The following is an 11,887-nucleotide window of genomic DNA, read 5'->3' on the forward strand; positions in this document are numbered from 1 at the left end:
AAAAAAATTGAGATGGGGTCTCACTATGTTGCCCAGACTGGTCTCGAACTCTGGACCTCGGGTGATCCACCCACCTCAGCCTTCCAAAGTGCTAGGATTACAGGCGTGAGCCTCCACGCCTGGCCCCCATAGGAAATTCATTGCACATGGTTTCCCCAACCAGGGAGGGCAGGACTCTAACAGATGCCATGCAGCCCCATGACCAGTGCTCTCCCTCCTTCATTCCCTGCTACTCTCCGTGGGTACACAGCCCTGCTCTCCTGCCCAGACGCAGATGTGCGTCTGCTTTCCCTGCCCCAAACATTTTGTTTGGGGCTAGATGTCTGAGAGGACCAGCACAGGCCCAACGAGGGAACCAACTCTGGCTTAAGAAGAAGGTGGGCGGGTGGCTGAAGACAGGGAAGCCAGGCCAGCCCTCCAGCTCACTGCTACAAGGCTTCCTACTGAGGCGAGGTGTGAGAACAAGAGGGGGTGTGGGGAGTATGCCCCCACTGAGGATCATCGGGGTTGGGGTCCAGACTCTGCCAGTTGCCGACCCAGCCACACACAGCCTCTTGGAGACTTAGTTTCCTCATCCATAAATTGGGATAACAGCAAGCACTCACTCAGGACCGAAAGGATAAACGAAGTTAGAGAGTAAGGCATTGTGCAAACTCTAAAGCTAAACGCTGTGCTTGTTTTAATTATCCAAGGGGAGATGAGCACTAATTGGCAACATCATGGGCCTCATTCCAGGAGGCCAGCAACAGATCAGGAGCCCTCCAACCAGCATCACGTGGATGAAGCCCAAGAGAAGATGAGGGAAAGCTGCTTGATAGCTCTGATCATGAGCAGGTTTCAGAAAATCACAACAACCCCTATATCTTCTCCCCAATCCACTACGAAATTTGTTTTCCAGCTCACAAACTCCCTGACTGGTATTCTGTAAAAAACGACGACAAGAAAGAATGTTTCACTGGAGACAAAAATAACCTCTCCCCTGGTATTCACCCCCACCACCCCCAAGAAGCACCAGGTTAGACACTATTTGCCTCTGCCTCTTAAGAAGGGTATGCATGGGCCGGGGGCAGTGGCTCAAGCCTGTAATCCCAGCACTTTGGGAGGCCGAGGCAGGAGGATCATAAGAGCCCAGGAGTTCGAGACCAGCCTGTGCAACACGGCAAAATCTTGTTCTCCAAAAAAAATGAGCTAGGCGCACCTGTAGTCCCAGCTTGGTAGGCTGAAGGGGGAGAATCACCTGAGCCTGGGAGTTCGAGGCTGCAGTGAGCCATGATCACCACTGCACTCAGCCTGGATGACAGTGAGACCCTTTCTCAAAAATAAAAAAAATAGTGTGTGCATGTACAAACAAATGTACCCGTGCACACATACACACAAATGAAGACCAGAGTGACCAGGACAACACTATTTTTAACCTTCTGAAGGTCAAGTCCAGATATCACTTTTGTCAACAACACAGCTTTGTGTCCCAGCAAAGAAACTCCGCGCACATCCGCCTGGTACTGGCAGAAGGTAACCTCTGAGGCTATCTGATTTTAGCAAGCCCATTCATGTAGAAAGTTGCTTTCTTTCTTGGTTCATCCCCAGAAGTACTTCCTTCCCCACCCTCCCATCCCCCACAGTGAAGAACTTAGCCTGGCTATCACTATAAAATGGCCCCTCTGAGGGGCCTCCTTCCTCTCAGCTATTGGAGGAAGGAGAGTATTTGGAGCATTTCCGGCCCTTCTTGGCCAGCTGCCTGGACCCTGCCAAGACACATTTGACTGGGACTCCCCCATGGAGAGAAGTCCCCCCATGTCCTCTGCAAGAGGCATCTGTGCCTTGGCTGCAAACAGGCCCTAAAGTGCCAGGTGGACGGAAGAGCTCCTGGGACCAGCAGGTGAGTCGGCAGGGAACAAAAGAGGGTGAGATGCCTAGACAGCCCCCACACACAAAAGACTGCAAACAATGGGGAAGGATGTACTGCTTTCACAGCGCTGACCACTGACACTGTTCTCTTCAGCTAACAAGCAAGACAGGGCTGGACCCAGCTTAGCACCAGCTCCCAAAGTTCCAAAAAGTAGCTGTGAACTGTGAATCTAACTGCATGGACATTTTTTTTAAAAAAGCAATTTTATGCCGGGCACGGTGGCTCAAGCCTGTAATCCCAGCATTTTGGGAGGCCGAGGCAGGTGGATCACGAGGTCAAGAGATCGAGACCATCCTGGTCAACATGGTGAAACCCCGTCTCTACTAAAAATACAAAAATTCAGCTGGGCATGGTGGCGCGTGCCTGTAATCCCAGCTACTCAGGAGGCTGAGGCAGGAGAATTGCCTGAACCCAGGAGGCGGAGGTTGCGGTGACCCGAGATGGCCCCACTGCACTCCAGCCTGGGTAACAAGAGCGAAACTCCGTCTCAAAAAAAAAAAAAAAAAAAAAGCAATTTTATACTTTGGGAGGCTGAGGCGGGTGGACCACCTGACGTCAGGAGTTCAAGACCAGCATGGCCAACAAGGTGAAACCCCATCTCTACTAATAATGCAAAAGTTAGCTGGGTGTGGTAGTGAGTGTCTGTAATCCCAGCTACTCTGGAGGCTGAAGCAGGAGAATTGGTTGAACCCGAGAGGTGGAGGTTGCAGTGAGCTGAGATCACACCATTGCACTCCAGTGTGGTAGACAGAGCAAAACTCTCTCTAAAATAAAACAAAATAAGAAAGCATTTTTGCCATGCTGTTTGGCTCACCCCAGCATGTTCTATGCTGGTGCCCTCCCTGCAACCTGCAACTGGGGCAGCCCTAAGCCAGTGTCTCCATTAGTTCCCTTTCCCTCATCAGGAGGACTCCCTACATGGCTGTCTCTTCTTTCAGACCTGAGTCCTTAGTGCCCCCTGTGGGGTGAGGGTCACAGGTCACACACTTTCTTGTTTCCTGCCTTTCCTCTGCACCCTTCAGCAATCTGGTCTCTGACCTCAGCAAGGGAGGTCAGAGGACTCAGTTTTCTGAGCAGGGGATTTCTGGCAACTTCTAAAGCATGCTGATTTCAGAATCAGCTTCTAAAGGAGTTACTGCCAAAACACCCTCCTGGGCAGCTCCAACATACTTTAAAAACGTGCTGGGTTGGGGTCGGCCTCCAGAAGTAGTAGGTCCTGGACCAGAGACAAAGGAGGCATTTCCTCATAGACAAGGCAGCTGCAGGCTCAGCCCTACAAGCCCCACTCAAGAGGACTCTTGGGGGATGTCAGGAAGTGATCTGATGGCCCACAGGACAGCAGGGGACAAGCCTGAGAAGCCATCCAGAAAACTTTAAAGGGCTGGATCCTGTCCCTGCCTCAGCAGGAGGCCCTGCCCTATGGAGCACCAGCCAGAGCAAAGGTATCATTGTAAGGGACTGGAAACCAATCTTGCCCCCCTGGAGCGAACCCTCCTTCCCCTTAAGAAGGTGTAGAACAAGCCCCTGTGGGAGGGACTACACACAGACACCCTCTTGTGGCTGTTTCAAGCTCCTGCCTTGGTGCCGTGCCCTTGACTCCCAGAATGCTTGGAAATAGTTGAAGCCTAAAAATAATCCAGTGCTTCTTTCCTTCCAGGAATGTAAGCCTGCTTTAGGCTGACACAAACGTGAGATGGAGAAAGCCATGAGGACATAGGACAAAGCAAGGGTATCTGCTCTGACCAGGGAACAACACAGTGGTGACACAAGGCTTGTGTTCAAATCCAGACTCTGCCTTGTGTAAGGTATGCAGCAACAGGCCTCAGTTTCTTCATCTGTAAAATGGGAAGACTACCTATTTCTCAAAGTGTCAGAATTACAAGGAGCTTAGGGAGTGTCCAGGTCCTAATAAAAGCTTGGTTAAGTGTCAACTGCTACTCATTAAGTGCAGAGCACCTTCATAGTCCTACCTCAGTCACCATTTCAAAATGCTCACACTAAAAGGACCACAGAGATTTCTTCTAACTCATTTCAGAGGTTACCTCATTTCAGAGGTAGTAACGGGGCCAAACCGGAAATGATCTTTTCTGGGACTCCACAAAAACCTATCAGTTGCACACACACAGACACACTCATTGAGGTTGGCCAACCAGTTCCTCCTTCATGTGGCTGACCTCTGCAGAAGGACTGGAAGGAGTCTGCCAGGAAGGTACCCATCTCCAGGGACATTCACCTGCTCCTCCCACACGCCTCAGCTTCACCTAGGACCAGCCAAGCTGTACAGGTGAGTCAATCTGAGAAAGCATTCATCTCCAAGTCAGGAAACCCAGCTCTGGCTCCAGTTCAGCTTCTCAATAGTTCTGTGGTCTTCCTAGGGCACAACTCTCTGGCGTTCAGTTTCCTCACATGCCAATCTGGAAAGGTTTCCCCTGTATGGTCCCTTAAAAGGTGGCTTCATCTGAAGCATGAACTCAAAGGCACTCTAGAAGTGAGGTTAATTCCTCTTATTGGAAAGGAAAAGTTGTCAGGAGAACTAAGTGAGATACTAGATGTAAAATGCTAAGAATAGTACCTTGCCTATGGCAAGCGCTCCATAAATATTGGCTGTAACCATTACTGGGTAAACAAGTATCATTACTCTGTCCATTTATTCAGAAAACTTTAGGACTCCCTTTGAAGAGCCACAGATCTTTAACAAACAGCAAAAATGGACCACCAAGAGGAATTTTCCTGCTTGGGGCAAAACAGGCAGTTGGGGCCACTGCTGTGCCTACCTGGCTCTTCTCCAGGGGCACCTGTCAGAACCACAAGGAGCATTTGGAATACATGTGTGCCTGGCCCACCTGCCCATGTGCTGATTCAGTAGATTCCAGGTAGGGGGTCTGTATTTTTAGCAAGTGTCACAGGAGATTCTGATGTGTGTCCCTGGCTGAAAGCCAACATCTAAAGGTTGCCAGGGTCTTTGACTAACCCTTCCAGGGCTAGAAGGCAATTCAGCCAAAGTCTGAATTGCCTCTCTCCACCATAGCTGATTGGCTCGGTGTTTCTGCAAGCCTTGGAGGACTCAGGCCCAGGGTCTGGTTTTTTTCTCTTGGGGTAGTTGTTCTATGTGACGTGAGTCAGAAAACCTGGATCTGCTGTCTCTACTTGCAGGCCCCTGTTCCTGTGAAAGAGGGGTCCTAGCTCTATTCCACTGTGGGAATAGAAGAGCTGGGATCTACTATCCAGGAAACAGGCAAGTTGAGCCTTTCCATGAGTCTGCTTAGCTCTCACTAGGATTGGGGCTGTATTTGTTCCCTGTGAACAGTGTGGGTTAGGAAGAACAAATTCAACAGGATAGAAAAAGCTGTGGCAAGAAATAAAAGATGGTACAGAATAAAAAGAGAGTAAAAGCCAAATCTGATCTGGGGGGATGGGGTGGGAGAAGGACTAGAGCACCTAGGAGGGAAAAGGAAATGTTAGATCCACTCAGAGATCAGGTTCAAGGCTATCTCCTAGAATTGCTAACATAAAACAGGGCATACATACTTTTGCCTAGAGGGAGGCTGTGGCACTCACTGGAGTATCCTGTGATAACAGATCCTGGCTCAAGCATTCTCAGACCTGAAGGGCTGGGCATTTTGCCAGAAAAAGAAACTCCATTCTATTTGGTCTCTGGTCCAAAGATGCTTTCAGTTTTAAGAAGTCAACTTCTCCACTTTAATTTCTAGTCATTTCTTCATAAGATTTGCATGTTAATGCGCTCATCTGCATCCCAGTTGAGAACTACTCCTCCATTTCAGAAGAGAGAGGGAAATCTGTCAGGGCCACACCCAATCCCACATCCCCAAGACAAGCGAGTTAATTCCAGGCTTCCCCGAGCTAGCCAGACTGAGACAAGGTGAAAAGCAGATCAATGCCGCTTTTGCACTTTCTCAATGTTGTACCCCAAAACTACATCAGCAAACAAATAACTGAAGAACGTCTATTTCTCTTCAAACCCCATTTTCTTTTTCCCCACTTGCTATTGAAATTACCTAAAAGAAACCTGAATCTCTGAGTTCATTAACTCTCAAAGCAAGCAAACAGTAAGGGAACATAGCATACAGTTGTCTTGAATATTCGTTATATCCATATCTGAGAACCTCTAAGGCAGTTTAGACTTTAGAGACTCAAGGGTACATGCCTGGCCTCCTCCACCCCCAGATACCCACGCACCAGACAGAATGGCAAAAGCCCCAAAGCCCAGGCAGCTAAAATCACATCCCAAGTCATACTGGCACAAAGAAGGGGTCTGTGCAGCAGGGCTGTTTGTAAGCCTGAGAAGTTGATCCTTCCAGAAGGCCCAAGCCCCTACAGTCAGTGTCCCCTCTGACCCCCGGCCACCTGTCTTGAACAATAAAACCCGTAAGACTATGTGCTGTTTACACTGTGTCCTTGGGGGAATGGAGGAAGGCAAACAGGAGTAGTCTCACTATATAAAAAAGAAGGACATTAATATTTATCAAGCACCTACTAAGTACCAGGTATTATAGAAGGGTAGACATCATTATTAGTATTTTATAGATAAGGTACTCAGAATATTAAAGTGATTTGTCAAGTCTCATTGTAAATAGGAAAAGAAGAGATTTGAACCTACGCCTGAAGCAATTTTGCTTCAGAAACTGCTCTGAAGTAACAATAAAAACTTTAGCCACTATCCCTGACCTTGTTCCCACTTCATCCAATCCAGGAACCAAACTTCCCATGATGGGAAGAAAAGACAATACCCCAAATAACCCAAATGCTAGCAGAAAAAAAAACTGGAGAAGGAAGAGAAAGGAAAGAGAAGCTATGTATTGAGTATGTACACACATACACACACAATCCTGGATATACTTACATATTGTTTTTCTTTCCCATACTTACTTACAAACACTTTAATTCTCCACAGTTAGGTTGGGAGCATCAATTCACCTTGGCTAGAAATGTGACTTCTATAGTATTTGACCATTTTAACAAGATCCATGATAAGGGGTTTGGAAGGTCCCACTGAGAGAAAGGATGAAATGGCACCTCTCAGCTACCCAGTTTCTTTAAGACCTCTATGGTTGAGAAGAGAGGACAAAGGAACACCCCCACCTCCGCCATCCCCTGAGGGATTTTTCACAGCAATTCCAGTGCTGCTCAGTGGAAAGCTCTGCGAGGCAACTGCAAACACCCGGCCCCAGATGTTAGGCATTTACAAACTTTGTTGCTGAGTTATCAGCACTCCTTTGGGATTTGGGGGGCAGGAGCAAACATAAGCTTCAGTCACCATGCAGGCTCCAATCCCTACCCCAAGATGGGAGGAAAACTCCAAAGGAGATGCATGAGGGAGCCTCAGCAGTCACTTCGAGAGCACAAAGAGGCCAAGACGCAGGGTAGGCAAAGGAAGGTGAGGGGCACCAGCAGGGCAGGAGGAGCCAGCTATAAACACGCAGGTTTCCCGCCCACCCCCCATACAGTGAGCTATGGAAGGAAGCGCCAGCAACATTCATGTCTAAGCTTTTCAAGTTAAAGGCTTAGCTGTATTTACAGTCATGGGTGTCTGAACAACTTCTTGCGGGAATAAGCCAGAATTTCTCCCTTGTGTGGATAACAAAAGAGCTAGCCATCCTGAAAACTTGCCACATCCTAACTTTCAGGGATGGTCAGTCTCAGAAGAATCCTTGCAATTAGCTATCAGAACCTGTTCAGTTCTGCATGTGAGAAGGGATAATCCAAGGCATCATTGAGAGGGAAGGGAATCAGGATTCATGGACAACCAAAACATCTCTGATTCCTCCAAGAAGTGTGTGGGTCACTGAGAGCTCCGGAAGAGGCTGCCTCCACCGGGTCTCATTTCACGTTAAGAGGTTACAGGGTGGGTCTTGTTTCCTTGGCTTTTCCCCATCTAATCCCAAAGCCAAGGTCACAACCTCTTAGCAATAGGGTGACAATCTCATATAGAGTTGCAATAAATGACCATTCTTGCCAAGCTGATATTAACATTTCTTTTTTTCTTTTTGATGTTACATACAATCTTGTCCTTGCTGTACCAGAAAGCCATTTCACCCATCTGTCTGGGAAGATGATCCAATTTTGGTGCTTTTATCATCAATGCTTTCAGCAACTTTGTTCTACTTCCCCTACTGTAATTACTTTTGAATCATCAACACACCCAGCCAGCCTTAAACCTCAGAGAACAGAATGCTAAAAAAGAAAAAAAAAAAATCTGCAATGGCAAGTAACTTCACTGAAAAGCCGCCCAAGCTAGGAGCCATTTGTTTCTCTCCAGAAATTTACTTATATTAATAAACTGCCTCACACTCCTTCTTCCCCTTTTTCCAAAGGCAAGCAGGGCATGGAGATGGGATGTTGTGGAGAGGAGGGAGTGGGGAGGAGGAACTCCAAAAGGAGCTAATTAAAACATCTGCTTCCCCAGTCCTCCAGCTTTTGTTTTTTGTTTTGTTTTGAAGATGTAGATTCTGTTTGTAAATGATGTGGGACTCAGAAAGTTGGCTTAGTGGTTGCTGGGTGCCTAAGCAGCCCAGCAAGAAAGCATGGCTTCTCTGGAATGCAATCAAATTACAAGGGCACGGCCCCCCCAGCACAGTACCTCACGCCTGTAATCCCAGCACTTTGGGAGGCCCTTTGGGAGGCCAAGGGGGGCCGATCACCTCAGAAGTTGAGAACAGTGGAGGCAACATGACGAAACCCTGTCTCTACTAAAAGTACAAAAAAAAATTAGCTGCCTGTGGTGGTGCACACCTGTAATCCCAGCTATTCGGGAGGCTGAGGCAGGAGAATTGCTTGAATCTGGGAGGTGGAGGTTGCAGTGAGCCGAGATCGTGCCACTGCACTCCAGCTTGGGTGACAGAGTGAGACTCCATCTCAGTTAAAAAAAAAAATAAAGCCGGGCGCGGTGGCTCACGCCTGTAATCCCAGCACTTTGGGAGGCCGAGGCGGGTGGATCACGAGGTCAAGAGATCGAGACCATCCTGGTCAACATGGTGAAACCCCGTCTCTACTAAAAATACAAAAAATCAGCTGAGCATAGTGGTGCGTGCCTGTAATCCCAGCTACTCGGGAGGCTGAGGCAGGAGAATTGCCTGAACCCAGGAGGTGGAGGTTGCGGTGAGCCAAGATCGCGCCATTGCACTCCCGCCTGGGTAACAAGAGCGAAACTCCGTCTCAAAAAAAATAAAATAAAATAAAATAAAATAAAATAAAATAAAAAATAAAAAAATTACATGTGGAGGGAGAGACCCAGTGGCTGCTGGCTTGAGAATTCAAGGGCTAAGTATTGAAGGACAAACCACACACACAAAGAAGGAGAAATATTAACTCCAAGAAAATCCAACACCAGCAACTTAACACTGTCAAGCCAATTGCTTTGCTTTCTGCTGTTCTCTATTCTGTGGCCTGCCATTCACCCTGGTGGATGAAACTTACAGTTCTGATTTATAAGACGCCCCTGCGCAGTCCAGCTGTTCCTCACTCCTGGTGTGGCCCCATGATGCCCAAGGCACCCTCCCGAGCCCCTGCAAGAGAAGAGGACCTAGTGGGAAAGCACAGGGTTCCTCCCCCTGCTCATCACCACTGGCCCCTCTTGAATCCTTCCCCTCTGGCTAGCTCTTAGGGTCTTTTCCTGGGATGAGGTTGGGAAGATAGTGGGAAGAGTCAGGAGTGAGCTATAAACACAGGCAGCCTCCCTCCCTTTTTCAGCCATCAGCACAGTTAAGCAGCCAGTAGAGGCGGTGAAGTTGCTGCCTGGGTCACAGCGTGGTTACTGATGCAGCCAAGAGAGCAGAAATCATGGCAACACCGAGGTCAGGGAGGCCGGAGCCTTCTGGGGGGTTTGGGATCTGAGTAGGCAAGGCTCATCCCTCCTCAGGGCAGGCTTATTTAAAGCCCAGCCAGTGATGCAAGAGGAACACATTGCCTCCTCCCCCAACACCCCCCCACCTAGCTCCTCTCGTTCTACTGAGAGAATTTGGGAGGCTGATACCACCAACTCAGCGGCTTTGCCCCTAAGGAAGTTGGGGGAGCTCCTTGGAACGTGAACCCCAGGAAGTAGTGACCTGCTGACGAATGTTGCCAAACAGGGAAACGTGGGGCGCACTAGGCGCCGAAGCTGGCCGCCCACCAGGCTCTAGGCCTCAGTGTGTTCAACTGCAGCACCGGTCCCTCGAGCTCGGTGGAGGAAGGGCGGGAGCGCTCCCAATTCGGCCCCGGGAGTCAGCTCCCGCCCCAGCCTCCAGGGCCAGGTGGCCCCGGTCCGGGAGTTCTGCCGAGAAACGCCACACTCGTCCTTACACCCCGCGGAAATGCTGCCCGCTATTTTGGACACATTCCTCAAGGCCAGAAGAAGAACGTGGCGGAGGAGGAGAGTTTCGAGTCCCCCACTGTGACCAAACTAAGAGGTTCCACCCTCGGGCCCCAGCTTTTTCCCGCCCCGGGAGAGGCCTCGAACTCGGCCTCACCCCCGCGAGCCCCCTCTCACCTCCACCTGACACTGGCAGCCGGGGGCCCCCAGCCGCTGCCCACAGAGAACTCGCACTTTTTCGCTGCGCGATTCAGAACCACGCCGGGTCTGATGCCATCCGGCGAATTATGTAACCAGGGACACCGCTCCCCGGCTAAACAAACGCGGCTGTGTGTGTGCAGCGGCGGCCCCCCGGGAGCGCACCGGGCAGGGAGGGGCTCTGGCCGGGCCTCGGGGTCGGGCTTGTTTGCTCAGCGAAACCGGCCACAGGCAGCCGGGCGGGAGCCCCGCGCCGCCGAGGTCCCCAGCCCCGCGCTGAGTCGGGGACCCGCCACGTCTGGTCGGCCAGGGCCCGGGCCCCTCCCCCACCGCGACCGCCCCCGCCTCCAAGGGGTGAACTTGGTCCCAAGTCCCGCCAGACGCCGTCACCGCCAGCCAGCTGCCGGAGCGACCTCAGGCTTGGGGGGCCTGGAAGTGCTGGACTCCAGTCCCGACTCCGTTCCAGCTGAGGGCCCCTCCGTCCCCTTCCTAACCCCTCCCCGCGATCCCGGGCCAGCCGCGCGCGGCGGTGAGGGAAAGTGACGACCCCAGCCCCCAACTCCGGAGGGGGCAGACGCGGGGTGGCCCAGTGCTTCGAGAGCGACCCCTCCGTCTCTCAGCCCCGGGGGGGAGGGGTTGCGGGACAGGGTGACAGCTGCGCCGATGACGCCCCTACCCCTCGGGCACCGGGTTCTCGGGCCCCGTGCAGCCCCCACGGAGGTCTGAGTGTCAGCCGGGATGCGGGGGCGGATGGACCGGGGAGGTCCTGTCGGAATCTATGGCTCTGAGCCCGGGAGGTCAAGGGCCGAGACCTGGGTTCGGGGCTGTGCTAGCCCCCTCCGTGCCCGGGGGCGACGCAAAGTTTTGGGAAGTTGCTGCCCCTACCTTGCTTGGTGAGCACCAGGGCGTCTTCCCTCCGCGCCTGGGTGATGATGGAGCCGTGTTCCATCTAACAATCCCGCGGGCCCGGGCTGGCTGGGCGGGAGGACGGGCGGGCGCGCGGGCTGGGCTGGGGGGCCTGGGCGGGGGCCCGCTCCGGCTCCCGATACTCCGACTTCCACAGCTGTTCACATCACCCCTCTCGTTTCCTCCCCGGGCCGGGAAGGGAGGCGGCCTGTACGGAGGGCGGGCGGCCCGGGCAGTGGCTCCCCCGGGTGCCCCCGGCCCCGATTCCCCGGCGGCAGCTCCGGGTTCCTCAGTTTGGGTCCAACATGGAGAATCCGGAGCGAAAACAAGAGGAGGAAATGGGACACGGGGCGGTTTCCAGGCTCCCCCCTCCCCTCCGTACTCCAGATAAACAACCCGCGGCTGCAGCGCCCACCCCCGCGCGCCTCGGGGCTCTGGACTCGGCCTCTTCACGGCCCGTTGGAGCTTCCTGCTCCGGGGCTGCGTCCTAGGCCCCGAGACCCTCCACCTGTGAGCCGCCGGGGCTGCGGACAGTCCGGAGCTTTGCTATTTTGTTACGGAAATAG

General features: G+C 51.9%; 1 protein-coding gene across 2 annotated transcripts in view; it reads right to left on the bottom strand.

The window, feature by feature from the left end:
• Positions 1-11,887, bottom strand: part of CTDSP2 (CTD small phosphatase 2) — a 26,149-nt gene extending 14,262 nt beyond the window's left edge. For both annotated transcript variants that reach the window (XM_017536265.1, XM_017536264.1), the window contains exon 1: positions 11,301-11,887. In XM_017536265.1, the coding sequence (XP_017391754.1) occupies positions 11,301-11,364 (64 nt within the window). In that variant the 5' untranslated portion in view covers positions 11,365-11,887. The remainder of the gene's footprint in view (positions 1-11,300) is intronic.

Source organism: Cebus imitator, unplaced genomic scaffold, assembly GCF_001604975.1.
Source record: "Cebus imitator isolate Cc_AM_T3 unplaced genomic scaffold, Cebus_imitator-1.0 Scaffold96, whole genome shotgun sequence".
NCBI classification, from domain to species: Eukaryota; Metazoa; Chordata; class Mammalia; order Primates; family Cebidae; genus Cebus; species Cebus imitator.